The 19,080-nt window shown below is 40.3% G+C and overlaps 1 protein-coding gene across 1 annotated transcript in view; it reads left to right on the top strand.

The window, feature by feature from the left end:
* The first annotated feature begins 11,600 nt into the window (after positions 1 to 11,600).
* Positions 11,601 to 19,080, top strand: part of pth2rb (parathyroid hormone 2 receptor b) — a 38,966-nt gene continuing 31,486 nt past the window's right edge. The window contains exons 1-5 of the mRNA XM_053616470.1: positions 11,601 to 11,642; positions 12,590 to 12,820; positions 12,940 to 13,211; positions 13,329 to 13,701; positions 14,484 to 14,536. Of these exons, the coding sequence (XP_053472445.1) occupies positions 11,601 to 11,642; positions 12,590 to 12,820; positions 12,940 to 13,211; positions 13,329 to 13,701; positions 14,484 to 14,536 (971 nt within the window). The remainder of the gene's footprint in view (positions 11,643 to 12,589; positions 12,821 to 12,939; positions 13,212 to 13,328; positions 13,702 to 14,483; positions 14,537 to 19,080) is intronic.

The following is a 19,080-nucleotide window of genomic DNA, read 5'->3' as shown; positions in this document are numbered from 1 at the left end:
GAGGCGAAAATCTAACCTCTATCAGTAGATATCTCTTGTAGATAGTATAATACAAATAATTAATTGGCCTAAGAAAGACAGGAAAACTAGCATTTCTATTTAAGGTTCAAGGAGAGTACAGGAGGACTCCTGATCAGAAGGTCGTGAGTTCTAATCCCAGCACTACCAACCTGCCACTGCTGGGCCCTTGAGCAAGGCCCTTAACCCTCAACTGTTCAGTTGCATAAAATGTGATAAAATGTAAGTCACTCTGGATAAGGGTGTTTGCCAAATGGCGGAATTGTACATGTAAATGAAAGCATAATAATATTACCAGCTGTGCAGTCAGGAACTGCTTGCCGGCAGAGGCAAGGAAATTGCGCAATCTCATGTGGAAATTGCGCACTCTCAGGTGGAAATTGCGCAATCTCAGGTGGATGGTGGACTTTTAGATGATCCCACAGTAATATGCAGTAAAAAGTAAACAACAAAATAAATAATTGACAGCACATTTTTGATATAATCCTTCCACAAGTCGGTTGTCCAATGACATTTCTGACAGTTTTCACCGTTTCACTGTTAACATTATATGCGACGTGTTAGATCTGACACTTTGTTCTACGCCTGTTTAATCTTTTCAGGTCAAAATCTTCATCCTTTTCTTTTTTCTTTTTTTCGCTGGAAAATTGAAAGAGACGTTTCTGACCGTTTGAACATAACTACAGACTGTACGCTACTCGCGTAATGTGAGCTGAGTCGCACGTACATTGATAGATTTTATTCACGTTAACGAACTCAAAACATTCCCCGTTTCACATGACAGAACGCCAGGGTCATTCGACTAATAATCAGTAAAAGGATTATATTGAAAATAGATAAATATTCTATATTATAGTTCATTATTGTAAACAGCACAGGATATCATGGCAGTGTAAAATCATGTAAGGACTATTAAATATTTGTGCAAACCTCAAGATAAGGGACTGAACAAGTGGCCTCTGTGGAGAGAAATATCTGGATCCTTCTGAGGAGAAAGCTGCATGAGTGAGAACAGTTGGTGGTCCAGGACTACATCTAAGTTTGCGCACAGTGACAGATGGTGAGATCTGATAGTTGTCCAATTTGGTAATTACAATGTGTGACTGCTTTGTGACTAGCATTAGTAGCAAATCTGAGAACAAGCACGTTCTCTAGGCTACAAGTTGTGTGTGTTTCTCTCATGGCGCTTTGTATTTCTTGTTTCCGGTCCGTAGTTTTGGTCCAACTTAGTCACTTATATTACTATTGGCTCTTGCAATACTTTGTTTTGGAACAGAGCATGAGCACACATAGTGAATTTTGTGGTTAAAGGGACACCAGCCAGACATGTGTCCCGCACAGATAACAGTGGGCATTACAATGTGAAATAATTCGCCTTTTTCAGAAGCAGAAAGCATAAATACATTTACACAGAGGCAAAAGAAATTGTCTTCACTTTTGAGATGAAATGACAACATCCTTTTTTCGCATTGGTTTATATGAAATGTAATTCCGCCGTGTCTGCATGTTAATACAAACCATAGACCTTTATGCCATCTCATGCATTTTGGATTAGAATTTTTCTGTTCTGAATATTTTATACATGTAAAATATGTGAGTTGGTGAATTGTCAACAGGGTCGGGAGGGTTACTTTAAAAAATGTATTCTATTACAGTTACAAACTACTTTGTAAAAAAAAAAAAACAGTCATCCGTACCATAATGCAAGTCTCAAAATACGAAAGTAATCTAATCGGATTATTTTCGGATTACTTCAAGGTCACATATGTAAATAAAGTCAAGAGAAAAGCAATATGATCTAAAATACTTTTATTTAGAGCTTATTTTAGAGCTTAAAAACATGTTCAATGTTTGGATTTGTTTTTAATAAAATAAATAAATAAATAAAAGATGACTGTCCCTGATGCAGGTAACATTACATCACAACAGCTAGGGTGACCATATTCTACTAATCACGGAGGGGTTGGTTTTTAAAAAAAAAAAAATTAAAATTTTTTTTTTTGCAACTGCTCTGAGGAGCTTAATCAGTTCAGCTGAGTGGTGGGCAATCACATTAGCATTTTAATTTAAACTGGAATGACATTAATATTAAAACTCTTCTTAAACCTATGTATAATTCACGCCTGTGATGTCATGAAGGTTCTTAAGGGCATATAACAGCCATTTATGTCTGCGAGTGCAAATTGGTAGGAGACCACAGAAGTGAAGGTATTATAATAAATAAATCATCATAAATCATAATAATTTAAGTAGATAATACATTTTGCAGACCTCTTTCTCTATATAAAAAAAAATGGTTTCTTCCAGCTTTAATAAGTCAAGGCCAAGGGTCGTCTTCTTGTTTTACTTATGACTTTCAGATAATATGAATAACCTCAATTCGTACTGCGTGCATGAGCATTAGGTTCCAAAACAATGATCTCACTAATAGTCAAAAGATGTTGATTTTGGCAGTAGTGCCAGATGGACTTTACATGATATGATCGTTTCTAAACTAACAACGTATTCGTATGGACTTTTATAGAGCAAGGAGGATCCACGTAATCTAAGGTTAATTATTCAACATAGACAAAAAAAAAAGAACTGTCGAAGTGCTAAGGTTTTACAGTTTTAAAGTGGTAAAGCTTAGATGAGGAGTTTATTTAACATTTATGGAATGAGACTCCAGTGTCAGCACTTTTGTAACAGTCAGTGAGTTTTCTGTCTGCCAGGCATGCTGAGATCTGAGCGGATACGTGAGCGAAGGAGAGGGCGGGAAGGAGAGGATGAGTTAGGTGTCATCTGCATAGCAGTGGTTTGAAAACCCATGTGAGGATAAGACCTCACCGAGAGATCGAGTATAGAGAGAGAACAGAAGAGGACCGAGTATTGAGCCTTGTGGGACACCAGTGGAGAGTCTGCGTGGAGCAGATGTGGATCCCCTCCACGTCACCTGATATGACCGACCTTCCGAGTAGGAAGCCTTTCTACACTGGTTGGTTGAAAACAAACCCAATTTAGTAGTTTTCAACCAAACAGCTGAGTAAATACTGGACAGGATACTATGTTAATATAATACAATTTTAATTGGACAGGGTCAGTTTTACCTAGTAAGATGGGTTGTTTGTTAAACCCAGGAAATTTGTTTACATTGACCAGATATTAAATAGATTAAATAGATAATTTCCTCCCCCAGTCCAAAGGCATGTCCAAAGTGTCCGTAGTGTATGAAAGGGTGTGTGAGTGTGTATGTGAGTGTGCCCTGCGATGGATTGGACACCTGGATACCCTGTCCAGGGTGTACCCCACCTTGTGCCCGATGCTCCCTGGGATAGGCTCCAGGTTCCCCGTGACCCTGAAGGAAGGATAAGTGGACTAGAAGATGGATGGATGGATGTTTATTATTAGAGTTAGAAAACAAGTAACTTGACTAACTAACAAGTCCTGTCAGACTAATGTTAGTTACCAAATAGTGCTAAACAAGCTTACCCTACACCTCATATTTATAAAGTTCTGTGGTTGTTATCCATATAATTCATTATAAACTCGTGTAAATGAAGAAATAAATAATACTTTATCGCATTTTATCTCAGCCGTGGTTCACTTCTTGACGGTGACCATTACTGAGACAGTCAGTGGCTTTGTGTTCTATCTAGTGACACTGCAGCAGCAAAAATAACCCGAGTGCTGCTTTATCAGGTTTCTAGTGCTAAAGAAATCTAAAAAAAAACAACCCAGACGTTATATTACGCAAAAGTAAACGTAACGTGAAATAGCCCGACAACATGACCCAAACTGTTCAACCCAGCAACTAGGGTATGTAAATAACCCTGCATTTCATAGAGTCTACATGTGCACTCAAAATCAGACCGTTTGTAGTCTGAAATCTAAAGAGAAATGCTATCAGGACTAGCTGATCTATGCTGTTCTGTTTTAATCATACACATGTGACCTTTTCCCTTTAGCATACACACATTTCTGCCTCTAGGTGACATGAAATTATTGTTTGGGTTGTTCGGCGCAACAATAGAGTCATAAGTATTACCTTGCTGATAGAGATGAGTCAGATTCCGAACTTTTACACCCACAACACAGCAGACTTTAGCATTATAAAGCATTAATTATTCAGCTTATCAGCATGCCAGAGTCACAGACAGAGTAAATGAATGTTGCAAATAAGAAAGGAGGCAGACAGACAGGGCAGACCTCCGCTTCATAGAGAATCCCTCTTTTTTCTTTTGGACACTAAAGCTGTGATATCTGATTATTGCTCAAGGAAGAAGATTGCTATCCACCTCCAGGGGATTAAGGTTAAAGTGTCGATCCCATAGGCAAAGGAAAGAGGGACTTAATGAATACAAGACCCCAGATCAATCACTTCTAGAAATGTCATCATATGGAAATCGCTTTCACTCACCACTCAAGTTTAATCACAGAGGTTTTATACCAAGTGTTGTTCACATGATCACATGACCAGTGTCATTTCTAGACACTATGACCTGACATACAGGTAAAATGAATAACCACAATAGTTCATGCTGTAGGCAGCGAAAAGGTCTTCTGTAATATTCTTTCAGCTTGCTCTGTGTATGACTTCGTGAGATACGACGAACTTCGAGTTTTCTGGCCCCGTCCCAATCCTCCAACACATTATACAGTCAGGTTAAATTATTCTGAACATTTACCTACGAGGTTAAACTATTACATAATTCATAATTCATAATAATTCATTGTCCTACTACCTTGACCTGCTGAATTTGTGGTCTGGATGTAGCTGTAGCATATCCAGAAGATGAGTTCCTGTTGAATTTGCCCTCTGGAAGTGTGATCTGTAAGACCATAGAGGAGAAGAGATCCAACGAAAGAACTTTTGAGAAAGGTACTTGCAGCTAGATTGGCTTGTAAAGAGGACGGGTGATAACTTGAGTTAGTGTGGAAGCAAAGGACATCACGAAGGTTCTGTGTCCTTATTCATAATGTAAAAAAAAACCCTCTGTCTTTTCAAGCCTCGCAGACGGAAGCAAGGAGGATGGGGTGTGACTCACGGGGGTTGAGGGCTTTGAGAGCTTGCCTGACTCAAGAGGGTGGTTTGGGCAGATTGAAGACAGGTTGACTTGAAGGAGACGAAACCTCATTTATTTGAGAGATCTGTATGTTGGCTCACGTCCTCTCTAGCAAAAGGAGCTGATGAAGTGATGTTGAGAAGATAGGAAGGGGACTTGGCCATAAGAAGAAAAAGATGAACTTTTTTAGTGCTTCTTTAATAGGAGTGCCCCAAGGCGGTTCCAGAGATGGTAGTTAACCCCAGATCCGGTTTAGTGGTCAGAATAGTGCCGAGGCATTTGCAAGGGTTGACGTGGCAAGTGATGAAGAAGAAGGTGACCAAAGATGCCGATTTATTTGCCCACCATGTCCTCTGATAGTGTTATGATTAGGGCATGATTCGCATCAACGAGTCTTTCTACAGAAGAGCAGACTTCATGAGGCTTTAAGAAGTTAGCTTTGAGAAGTTGTTAGCTTGTATTTTGCTACACGTAGACACTCAATATTTAAACAATTGTGCCAGGTGAGCAAGGGAGAGTGTTAACTTACAAAATTCCTGTGATTTCTGTAGCGTTTGGAGGATGTTTTAGTGTATTAGTCTGGTTCCAAATTGAGCCTAAAGAACCTTTCTTTCTTTCTTTTATTTTACAGAAGAATGCAGGTTAGTTGTGATGGCCTACATAGTCACTGACATCGTTTGTTGTTGTTGTTGTTGTTTTTTAAGTGAATCAAATCCAAAATTCATGATGGACTCGCTCCGTTGGGGATCTCTACCCAGTGTAACTGAGCCTATATGCTTCATGAGAGATTCAGCCCCATGAGGCTGATCTTCTCTATCCGCCTCTGCAAGGGCATGAACGGTCACGCTGATATGCATATGCCAACTTTCAGCGAAGAGCCGATAGTGATGTCAAACTGGATCGAAGCTGAAAGAAGTCGCTCTGCATAAGGGCGTCTGCCAGATGCCATAAACGTAAATGTAATTCGAAAAATCTTGTATCAACTGTTGAACGAACTCCAGAATGAATGCATTCATGAAAATGAGCAATACATTGAAAGAATGAGTATTTCTTAAGACTGGCGTATTTACACGATCATCTTCTCATTTGATCAGCTTTTATTCCCCAAAATGCCCTTGGAACAGGAGCATAGATAGAATAAGTACACATTGTACACGTACAAATGACACAAAAGGACAGATGACAGAACTATAAATTTAGTGATTATGGTATAAATGAAAGGGATAGAGTTTCTGTGTAGCATCTTTGGGGAATTCAGAGCAAAAGCATGGACCCACAAGTGCTTTATGGGTTTAAAACATTATTATTGCAAAAAATAATAATAATAATAATAATAATAATAATAATAATAATAATAATAATGAATTCAGCTGTGTATCTGATGTTAATTCTTTCCAGTTCAATTCAATTTTATTTGTGTAGCGCTTTTAACAATCGCAAATTTAATGATTTAATTCCATCTGAGATCATCAGGTTATCAAAGTCTAGTAACAGTATTTTCATTTTCAGTAAGAATGATAGCGAAGTAGCTTAATTAGCACACTTTTACTTACAAGTGTTCAAGTGCGAGGGGTGTCTCGGTGTCGTCTTCGAGATTTCTTGCCGAATTATACGCTGGCTGTTCTTGTGCTAGCTGGGTCTAACTAGCTGGCATTAGAAAAGATGTATTTGCACTCTCTTAAACTTCTACAACTTACTTTTTAAGAATGAACAATGAATAATTATTTTAGGCAGTTAACTAGATAGTTTTTTTTCTAAATCAAGAGTAATCAACAGGTCAAGGCTGACGAATTCTGCAGGCTACAGTTGCGTCTCCTAATACATGCAAATGGAGAAAATAAATTAAAAAAATCATCCTCCATCCTCATGACAGATTAAAGTCACTTTTAATTCCAAAACTTCACCAGGTCCAGACTAGTTTTGGTGGAATGAGCTTATTTCGAGATGATATTTCTAGTGTTTCAATAACTGTAGAGCATTTTGGGCGTAAATTGATGCGCCTCACGGCTCCAGGGTCCTCGTTTTCATCCTAAATTTACTAAGATTACACTACTGTGTGTGTGGAATTTCACATGTTCTCCCTGTGTCTGCAGGGGTTTGCTCTGGGTTCTTCAGTTTCCTCCCACCTCCCTCCCATGCCGCTAGGTGGACTGGCTATGCTAAATTGCCCCAGGTGTGAATGAGTCTGTGAATGTGTATGTGTGTGTGTGTGCATGGTTCCCTGCGATAGACCGTCATCCCATTTAGGATGTGTGTGTTCCTCTTGCGCAGTGTTCCCAGGATGAGTAAGGAGAAGTGGGAATGATATGGTAGTGTATATCCTGATGTATATTGTATGAAAGATGCACGAGTACGTGAATTGTTGGCACATTTCTGTGATGGATGCTTAATTGTAAACGAGTCAAAAGTTGAGAGAAAAACATCACAGATGCTCCATTTTCTACTCAGCATGTGCAATTACGCTCAGACTTCCTTTACTTTAAACCACTTCCTCTCTCATAAAGGTTAAATGTGTGTGAGCTCGTGCATCGCACATCTTCGGTTTAATCCTTTGACCTACTCTTTTTATTGCAGATGAATCACACTTTTTAGCGAAGAGGACTCACTTAGCAGATGAGACACTGCTAACGTTCGTTCTATTTAGAATAACTTTAACCTCGTGGAGCCTGACACATCAAACAATAGCCAGAAAATTCTATTTTAAAAAAAATTGAAGTGTTTATTGGACTCTTTGGCTAAATACTATATATATATATATAATTGTTCATTGCATTTGGAACAGTTCAGTTGGTTTGGTTCTTTTTTTTTTTTTTTTTCAAAGGAACCTTTTTACAACCTTTTTGTTTCATTTCGAACGCTGTACTTAAAAACACACAAATACGCACACACACACACACACACACACACACACAAAAAAAACGAATGCTTGTGAACTGTGAATTTCTTTTCTGAATTGGTCAATGTAACATACAGATTATGATAGCCAAGGAATTATTTGAGTGAAAATCGCTGAGAGAAAGACAATTGCATACAGTGGTGCTTGAAAGTTTGTGAACCTTTTCGAATGTTCTTTATTTCTGCATAAATCTGACCTAAAACGTCATCAGAATCAGAACAAGATAATAAAAGTAAAAAATAAAGAGAACCCAATCAAACAAATGTGACAAAAATAATATACTTGGTTGTTTATTTATTGAGGGAAATGATCCAATATTACATATCTACAGTATGCGTGGCAAAAGTATGTGCACCTTTGCTGTCAGTATGTGGTGTGACCCCCTTGTGCAGGAATAACTGCAGATAAACGTGTGGGGTAAGTGTTGATCAGTCCTGCACATCGGCTCGGAGGAGTTTTATCCCGTTCCTCAGTACAGAACAGCTTCGACTCTGGGATGTTGGTGGGTTTCCTCACATGAACTGCTCGCTTCAGGTTCTTCCACAACATTTCTATTGGATTAAGGTCAGGACATTGACTCGGCCGTTCCAAAACATTAATTTATTCTTCTTTAAGCGTCCTTTCGTAGAACGACTTTAGTTTTGCGCTTAGTTTCGTCGTCTTGCCGCATCACGCACTTTCTCTTGAGAAACTCATGTAGCTCATGCAGTTTCTCATGTAGTAAACATGACAGAAATGGCGCTACAGGACGTCATTATTGGCAGGAATCTTCAAATCCTGGCATGACAAGAAAATGGTTCATTTTAATAGTTATACTTAACCATTTTCCTTACCGACATTCAACAAACTGAATGGTAAATATGACCAGACTCTCAAATACCGAACTATCCACTGTATAACATATAACTATATGGTTATGGTTATGGCCAACTCACTCAAATACACTTTTTGTAGTAGTGTATATAAACACAAGAGATCATGGGATAAACTTCAAATAAGTTTCAATTGAATGAGTTCTAATAATAAAAATGCAAAAGAATAAGTTATATTACACAATATGAAAATGAACTCCCCGTGACCCAGTAAGGATAAGCGGTACAGAAGTAAATGATGGATGGAGGGAAAATTAACTTGTTTAAAGTAACAATTTCTCCCATTCATTATAATGTTAGCTTACAGTACTTAAAGTCGTAATCGTTTCGGGCGAAGAGACTCCGCTGACAGAAACGTTTGCGAACCAGTCATTCAGTCATTCAGCGTATTCAAATGCAGACGACGTTTGTACTGTAGCTGCTTGGTTTTCTATCATTTCTGTGGTTTGTTACTAAAAAAAAGTTGGTGCATGAAAGCCCAAGCAGAGAAAGCTCATAACGTTCAAATACAGAAGACAGATCATCTGATTCACCATGTTATTGTAAAGAACGGTCAATTCGGTCATTAATAAGGACTAACCCGAAACGTGTTTGAAGTAAGTGTTACACTGAGGAAGACAGACGCTAACCGCTGTCTCAATCATGGGCGTAATATTTCCTGTTTAGGCTGGATCTTATTTCTGATTGGCTGGTGATGGTGAAATACATCCGTCTGTTTGAGAAAGGTTTGACGTGTCATATCCACCTATTGGCATGGTTTTGAGGTTGAGGGGTGGGAGGAAACCAGAGAAACCCAAAGACACAAGGAGAACATGCAAAACTCCACACAGACAGTAACACGAGCTCAGGAACATTGCAGGGACCCGGAGCTGTGAGGCATCAACAATACCTTCTGAGCCACTATGCTGCCCCTAAGTATATATATATATTTAAAATGATGTAAAATCATTACTGCTGTAGACATCTAGTTAAACAATTCGGTGGCGTTTCACTGTCACTTATTCCATATTTATTCAATACGCACTAGGAGGTGAATGTCGGCTGGTATAAATGCGCTAGCAGGGTTAGACCCTCGTGTCTTTCAGAAATAAAATGCATCATTATAAGTTTTCGTTTTTGTCCTCCACAACAGATTATTTGGTTTCCTCCAGACTCTCCAGTTTCCTCCCACCGCCTAAACATGCCAGTAGGTGAACTGGCAAAGATAAATTACCCCTAGTGGGAATTTGTGTGTGTGTGTGTGTGTGTGTGTGTGTGTGTGCATTGTGCCCTGAGATGTACTGGTGTCTCTTTCAAGGGTGTATTCACACATCACACCTAGGGTTCCTTGGATAGGACGGCTCTTTTAGAGCTTTACACACCTAAAATCAATCAGAATTGAGACTTACAGTCGGGTCCATAAGTATTTGGACAGCGCCACAATTTTCACAATTTTGCCTCTCTACACCATCACAATGGATTTGAAATGCAGCGATGAAGACGTGATTGAAGTGCAGACTTTCGGCTTCAATTCAAGGGGTTTAACAAGAATATTGCATTAACCATTTAGGAATTACAGCCATTGTATTCCCTCCATCTAGAAGGCTCAAAAGTAATTGGACAAACCAAAGTTTTTAATACTTGCAAATGCAAATCATTTGCGGTCAATGACTGCCTGAAGTTTGTGGGTCGTTCTTGCCTGCAGTTTTGTCTTCAGTAAGTGAAAAGCATGCTCAATTGGGTTAAGGTCATCTGAAATTTAAGAACATTTCATTTCTTTGACTTAAGAAGCCCTTGGGTTGCTTTCACGGTACGTTTTGTGTCATTATCCAGCTGCACCGTGAAGTGCCGTCTTATCAGCTTTGCAGCGAGAGAAGACTTTTAAGAGGGCTGGACTGAGCCTTAAGCAATTTATCACAAAAAAAGTAGAATGAAAAAAAAATAATTTAAATAATAAATAATAAGTCCCAGGAGGTGTCATCAGGTCCAGGCTCACTTTGTTTTCAGATGAATAACTGAATAATAAGTCGGTAATTTAAGGAGCTAAACAAACACAAGAAAGCAATGTTAATAAAGTCCTATCAATCTCCCTCATCGGAACAGGCTTCAGGGGAAGAAAAGCAAAGAGAATAGTGAACTAAAATAATTTCACTTTGTCTGTGAGCTCCACAAACTATATGAGGAAAAAAAACGTGTCAGTTATAATTTATGACTCATCATGTCCTGGTTTTAAAAATAAAAAATCCATCTCTTTATGAATGCCATTCAACCGTACCGTATTGGTCTCAAAGGTGAATCAAAACGAATCAAATTTAAGTGAATTATACTGTGTCAACACGCGAGTCAAATGAACAGGTTGACTCCTTCAAGACAATTATGACATCCGGTAGGTCTTATCAGCGGGAAGTCGAATAACACACACACACACACACACACACACACACACACACACACACACACAAACCAACAACTTAAGGAAAAATAACTGAACATGGTTTCCCAGGAAACAGTTTCTCCTGTAATTGTGTTGACCTGTTGTGCCTTTTCTAATGCTTTTAGTACACATCGTGAAATAGAACGAGCCGCACAGCCAATTAAAGCTGAAGCATTATAACATCGACACTATACGAAATACAGTATTGTATATTATCCGTTGTGTGACTGTATATTTGATCAGAATTTGTCCACAGCACGTGATTCGGAGGTTTTTTTTTTACGGTTATTTACATTTTCGAATTGCATTATTATTATTAATATTTTGTAAAGTTACATATTTATGGTATACCAGGGATCATGGATCGGTTTGAATACATCATGATATTTGAAGAGATTACAGTATGTTGCCCTGTGCCGAAGAGGAAATGCCCCTGAAATGGGTGTTTCAACAAGACAGCGACCCCAAACACACGAGTAAGCGAGCAGACAAACAGGATTGACGTAAAGGACTGGCCAGCTCAATCCCCTGACCTCAACGCCATTGACAACATGTGGGGCGACATTAAAAATGCAGTTTCTGAAGCAAAACCACAAAATTCACAGGAACTGTGGAATGTAGTTTGCTCGTCCTGGACTCTAGGTGCCAGAAGCTGATAGACCTGACACAACGCAGATGTGCAGCGGTTATCAACAGCAATAGTTATGCAACTAAATATTAGTTCAGTAATTTAAAGTGAAGTTCTATCTTGAAGAAATTTTTTTTTCTTCAGTTTATGTGTCGGCAAAAATTCCTTTTTTTTGCTTCCTGTAAAAGAATAAAAGACTTGATCAAATTTGTTAAAGCTTTGATTTGGAGCTGAATGTGTAATGTCTCCACTACATTTGAAATATTGGAAATAAAAGCTATTTTATTCACTTGTGTTAACGCGCTGCTATTTATTTGAACACAACTGTATAACGTTAGTGTAACATCCTTCTTTGTTTTACTGCCTTGTAAATATGGCGGCGTAATCGTCTGTCATTACTGCTCTTTCTTTATTTTTAAAGTCTGCCCGGAGTGTCCCGGGGTGTCCCGGAGTGTCTCGGAGTGTCTCGGGGTGTCTTGGAGTGTCTCGGGGTGTCTCGGGGTGTCTCTGGGTGTCTCTGTGTGTCTCGGAGTGTCTCGGGGTGTCTCTGGGTGTCTCGGAGTGTCTCGGAGTGTCTAGAGGTGTCTCGGGGTGTCTCGGAGTGTCTCAGGGTGTCTCTGGGTGTCTCTGAGTGTCTCAGGGTGTCTCTGAGTGTCTCAGGGTGTCTCTGAGTGTCTCGGGGTGTCTCTGGGTGTCTCGGGGTGTCTCTGGGTGTCTCAGAGTGTCTCGGAGTGTCTAGAGGTGTCTCGGGGTGTCTCGGAGTGTCTCAGGGTGTCTCTGGGTGTCTCTGAGTGTCTCAGGGTGTCTCTGGGTGTCTCGGAGTGTCTCTGGGTGTCTCTGGGTGTCTCGGAGTGTCTCTGGGTGTCTCGGGGTGTCTCTGAGTGTCTCGGGGTGTCTCTGGGTGGCTCGGAGTGTATTAGGGTGTCTCGGGGTGTCTCTGGGGGTTTCGGGGTATTTCGGAGTGTCTCAAGGTGTCTCTGGGTGTCTCGGGGTGTCTCTGGGTGTCTCGGAGTGTCTCGGGGTGCCTCAGGGTGTCTCTGGGTGTCTCTGTGTGTCTTGGAGTGTCTCAGGGTGTCTCTGGGTGTCTCGGAGTGTCTCGGGGTGTCTCTGGGTGTCTCGGAGTGTCTCGGAGTGTCTTGGAGTGTCTAGAGGTGTCTCGGGGTGTCTCGGAGTGTCTCAGGGTGTCTCGGGGTGTCTCGGAGTGTCTCAGGGTGTCTCTGGGTGTCTCGGAGTGTCTCAGGGTGTCTCTGGGTGTCTCGGGGTGTCTCGGAGTGTCTCGGGGTGTCTCGGAGTGTATCAGGGTGTCTCTGGTGTCTCGGGGTGTCTCTGGGTGGCTCGGAGTGTATTAGGGTGTCTCGGGGTGTCTCTGGGTGTTTCGGGGTATTTCGGAGTGTCTCAGGGTGTCTCTGGGTGTCTCGGGGTGTCTCTGGGTGTCTCGGAGTGTCTCGGGGTGCCTCAGGGTGTCTCTGGGTGTCTCTGTGTGTCTTGGAGTGTCTCAGGGTGTCTCTGGGTGTCTCGGAGTGTCTCAGGGTGTCTCTGGGTGTCTCGGAGTGTCTCGGGGTGTCTCTGGGTGTCTCGGAGTGTCTCGGAGTGTCTTGGAGTGTCTAGAGGTGTCTCGGGGTGTCTCGGAGTGTCTCAGGGTGTCTCGGGGTGTCTCGGAGTGTCTCAGGGTGTCTCTGGGTGTCTCGGAGTGTCTCAGGGTGTCTCTGGGTGTCTCTGGGTGTCTCGGAGTGTCTCGGGGTGTCTCGGAGTGTATCAGGGTGTCTCTGGTGTCTCGGGGTGTCTCGGGGTGTCTCGGGGTGTCTCGGGTGACCTCTGAGCAGCTTGTTTCGGTATTTTTTCCTCCTGCTTCACTGCTCCTCTAAGTAATGGATCACCAGACCATCTAGACTCCATCCATCTGGTTGTTGTTGTTGTTGTTGTTGTTGTTTTTGGGTCCATTTTTCCAATTGAGAAAAATATCCTTCAGTGTTCTCCACTTTCTTTATATACAGAGCTAAGAAATTTTGACTTGAAATTTTCCCACTTTGTTCTCTTTTTTTTTTTTTTTTTTTTAAAGTTTCACTTATTATAAATCTTGCCACTAAACTTGATGTAAAAGCAATCAAATCATTTGCTGAACTCGGAGCTCATGTTTTGTTGCTCCTTCTCTCTTGGTTGCCTTGGTGCTTATTAACACTAGGTTCTCTCTGTCCCTACCTTTCTTTCTCTCTTTTTTCTGTCTCTCTATCTCTGTCTCCTTCTCAAACTGTCTCTCCGAGTCTCTTTCCATCTCTTCTGACCATACTTTTCTGTCCCTCTCTCTCTCGTCTTCTCCATCTTTGTCTTTCCCTCTCTAACAATCTCTTTGTTTTTCTGTCTCTCTATCTCCCTCGTTCTGTTTCTCTCTTTCCGTGGTAATATTTATTAATACTGTTCTTTTTTTTAAACAGCCAATGAAATCAGTCTGATGGCTCAAGACATCCTCTGAGCAATTTACTACACGTTTCTTTTCCAAGTAATAAATATATTTATATTTTTTCAGAGTCTTTCTTTTTTTTTTGACACTTTCCCGTTGTCTCTTTTAATTGTTGTGTCGGTGATAATCAGTAATATATTTTTCATTTTTGTTAAGCCTTCATCTGTGCCTGCAGACAAGAAGCAGATCCCTCCCATCCCTGCCCCTCTGTAAAAACTTTCTCCTCTTGAAATTTTTCCAATAATTTAATCAGCGGATGTAGTTTGTTTGTTTGTTTGTTTGTTTGTTTGTTTGTTTGTTTGTCATGCTAAGAGACTCTGTAATGAATTAGCAAACTTGGATCACTTTACACATGAGAAACTTTTCCCTTTGGTACACGTGTTTTTGTTCTTAGTTGATTTTTTTTTTATGGAATTGTGAACGATCTGTAAGTTAATAAAAAAAAAAATCTGTTTTCATCGCAGAAGATTTGTTTGAATTTTTTTAACAAGAGTCATCACCGTAGGTACACTGTTAACTAACAGAACAGTTACATTTGTATTGCTATAGGCGTAACAGTGAACAAAAATGGTCTTTTTTTAAATTTACTGTAGGTAATCCATAAATGAACATAAAATTGACAAATTTTTGAATTACAAAACAAAGTCCGGGTAATTATCTGCCAGTATATTTTCTGTTATTTTATGGATTTATTTAAGATTTGCAGTTTTTGTACTGAACGTATACCATTAAATACCAAGAAGTGTCCTTTTATTTATTTATTTATTTATTAACAATAGATACTCTATTAAATAACAGAACATGTCCTGTGTATTTATTTATTTTTACTGTGGGTTCACTGTCAATTAACAGAAAATTTCAGTTTCTTTAACGGACAAAATCCGGGCAATGATTTATTTCTTAGCGTGTCCTCTGCTTAGGTCTGGAACGAGTTCGTACAGGATGTAATCTAGTGAGCGCATCACTGTGCATAAACGTGCGGTGTATAAATTCCACGAAACCTGGAGAAAAAAATGTGCATTTGACACTTTTTCTAGGGACGCGAAATGGGTTCGCCTTTCTTTCCAAACATCGTTCCACGGCGAAGTGATGAAAGCTGTTTGCTTTAAACGTCTCTTGTCATTGTTGAAGGGAATGATGGATGAACTCTTTGCCCTTGAGATTCTTGCCGCTGTTATTGAAATGTCTGATGTCGAGTTCACCTAATTCTTAGTCAAGTTCAAGTACAAAGCGTAGTAAAAGGAATAAATCCATCAGAAGTAATGCTGTGCAGCATGTCAACTCGGTGTAGGTTTCATGTTTTTATCGCCCGTGCGTTTGTATTTGTTTGCACTGGTCTTTGGTAGTACAGTAACGTGGAAATGGTAAATGAAACCGGTAACAAGATAGGGATGTCTTTAAAGTCTGTTTGTGAATTAGGTTACTTGCGCAAAGATTAAATCGCTCAAGGAGCCAGTTTAACAAACTCAGCATTAAAGATGTCTAACTGTGTTCAAGTCCTCCTGGGAAGTCCGTATTTACGAGTTGGGAAGTCGGAATTACGATGTCAGGACTGTGGAGGGCAACACATCGCAGGTCACATTCACACACTACAGACAATTTAGACACGCCAATCAGACTACAGTGCATGTGTTTTGGACTGGGGGAGGAAACCGGAGTACCCGGAGGAAACCCCCGAGACACGGGTAGAACACGCACAGCGTGGAGGGAATCAAACCCCCGACTCCGGAGGTGCTGTGAAATTTATCCTTATATATTCAATTTCAACAAATTTACCGTCCGCTACAGACGCTGCATCCATCGAGTCCACCATGTTTTCTCACTGATGCTCTCACATCAGAATGGACCGCAGCCCTAAATAAGCTCAGTATTATCCCGATAAAAAGATAAAGCTTGTCACTAGGGGCAGCATCATCAAAATTCCAGCCATTATGGGTACACAGTAAAATCCCTAGTGTTGAGTTAGCACCCAGAGTGTTTATATGAAACCAGTGGACTGTAGGGTGTGAATTCAACACTGGTGATTTGGCTGTGTACTTATGTGTGTACACGGTGTTCACCGGGGTCAGATGTTGAGGTGGTGAGGTACGATCACTTTATCTTTGTACCATAGATGCTGGAAATATATCTTTCACCATTTCCGACAGCCAGATTAGAATCAAGCAGTGACATGGAGTGACACTCGCAGTTCTGTTTTGTTTTGTTTTTTTGGCAACTATTTTGTTTTTATTTGATTTAAAAAAAGAGAGAAATGGTGATTAGAATTCTTGTCTAGGTGCTGGAAAATTGTTACAGTACAAGTCTAAAAAAAAAACAAAAAAAACCCCAACAACAACAACAAAACCTGCCATTCTTGAACATGGCAGTGACTGGATAAAACTTAAGGCAATAATGTATTTTCTTTGCAGTATATTTACTGGTTACTCTAAGACCGGTCAGCATTGAGAGCACGACCGAGGAAACTGCAAGGAGATCCGAGACAAAAGGCCAAGACATAATCTGCCTTGATGAGTCCACTTGAACGTTTAGAACCAGCTAGGAGAGCATGATCATCTTTATTGACCTGTGCACATCGATTAGTTATGAAATCATCCTCACTGCTATGGTTATTGTCAAGACTGTGTAATTACCTCTTTTGTGTGGATCTGGATCAACCAGAGGAGCAGGACACAATGTCACAATGTCCAAAAAAAAAAAAAATCATTCAGTTTTTTTTTATTCAGTGTGCACTCTCTGTAGGCTGTATCTCTGATCGACTTTATCATTCTAACCCCCCCCCCCTTCCCATTTCTGTCTTTCTGTTTATTCCTCCCACTCTCTTTCTCTTGAGCCCGTGAGCAAAATTACGCAGAGGTTTAAGTCCATTCAGCTGGAGTAATGGAGCAAGCTGTGGTCTTGTTTCTCGAGTTCTGCACCTGAGGGATGAGTAACCAGAAAGGAAAAGTGCTCTCCTGGATTTTTCCACATCATATTTTGCTCACTTTCCCCGTTAAGACTCGCGGCTTCATCGCGCCGATGATGAAACACTTTGGAGAAGGTTTTACGCGTAAAGTCAGGATCATCTTTTGCGCCTCCGTCAACCACCAGACCGAAACGCTTCAGCTGTAATCGGGATTCTCTCTCTCTCTCTCTCTCTCTCTCTCTCTCTCTCTGGTGTTTACTGTAAATCTGAACTGGACGCATTTACCTGCGCATAATGAAGTCGATGGCTGCTGGTGCGTAAAATTTGGAGCTGCCAAAAAACAAACCTGTTCTTGCATGTGAGTGGCCCCCCCCCCCATCCTGGTTACCTCCAAATCACTTGCATCAAATCGTGACTTTTACAAACATATCCACTGTATTCTAACCAGCCAGTGATTTCAGCATGCTGAAGGCGCTGTGTGTACAAGTTTTGCTCTGGAGTTTGGCCAAGGCGCAGGTGAGCAAGCGAATCTCTCTCCTTTCTTCTTTCCTTTTCTTTTCTTCTTTAATTCCTCGCAGCTTCACAAACGCTCCAGAACAACAAACACACCAAGTCATGTATTGATTGATTGATTGATTTGGATATGGAGTGACCCGTGTGCTTTCTTTAGCCAATACATTACTCAGTATATCTACAGGGACGGAATAAGAATGAATTAAATGCAGGATGTTGTTGTTGTTGTTGTTGTTGTTGTTTTCTCCTCTCTGCAACATTATTAGATATGGGACCAACTCTTTAGTTCATGCTCATTTAAATTAGCAGGACGCAGGAAAAGCAGGAAAATACCTTGACTAATTAATGCAATGCCAATTTAAATTTTCATAATAATAATAATAATAATAATAATAATAATAATAATAATAATACAAAATGATATGCAGAAATGCCTCTAATATAATGATGCTGATTTTATTAGAACCTGCAATCATTAAGAGATAAGGGATGGCAAGTAAAATGTCTTAATAAGAAAGACATGCTGGTTATTTGGGCACCATAATTGTTGAGTAATAAGATTTTTTAAAAAAACAAAAAAAACAATCAATTCTCCAAATAAAACAATGAATGATATGAGCTTTCCCTCCAGGTTTATTCCTGTAGGATAAATATTAGGGTTGTCTTTCTGGGCAATCAAGTTCACATCCAAGCCATGGGAAATGACAGAAAAACACAATGTCACTGCCTGAATCCAATAAGCTGGCACAGAACGTTTTCAGTGGCAGTCCTGTAAGATATTCAGAATGAGCGGCCGATTCGCTCTGCAGCTGCTGACAGATTCGTTGTCTGTGTGACTGCTGTGTGATCAGAGTGTGATCATCAAGGCATGTCCACAAGAAAGCTCGGGTAGCGTCTTCTGGTTCTACTGTGAATTCATGAGTACTTGACGTCGTTGTTTTGGAGCTGTTGAGTGTGAAAATAGACATCCTGAAGAATCATCTCAATTGTGTCCTGTTATTTCCTGAGTTGCGGGGAGGGAGGGAAGGATTCGGGGTTGTTAAGCTCTTGTATTATACTTTTGGCTCCAACAACCATCCATCTCTTTTATCTTAAAAGCTTCTCTCTTTTTTTTTTTTCTTTTCAGTTTCCCTACACTCCCTGCAAAAATACCTACACTTTTTAAACACGTAAACAAATCATTAAAGACTCTTCTTCCTGATTGCCGTGATTGGACACTTGAACAAACACAAATTTATACTCTAAGGAAATAGGTAACGGTCAAAGTTCCCGAACAAAGAAAATTCACAGGCGGCACATGTCAGGCGAAGTCTTTTAGGTGGACATTTTGAACCGTGT

This window comes from Ictalurus furcatus, chromosome 27, assembly GCF_023375685.1.
Source record: "Ictalurus furcatus strain D&B chromosome 27, Billie_1.0, whole genome shotgun sequence".
Taxonomy (NCBI): Eukaryota; Metazoa; Chordata; class Actinopteri; order Siluriformes; family Ictaluridae; genus Ictalurus; species Ictalurus furcatus.
The sequence above is the reverse complement of the archived record's forward strand: the minus strand, read 5'-3'. Positions and strand labels throughout refer to the sequence as shown.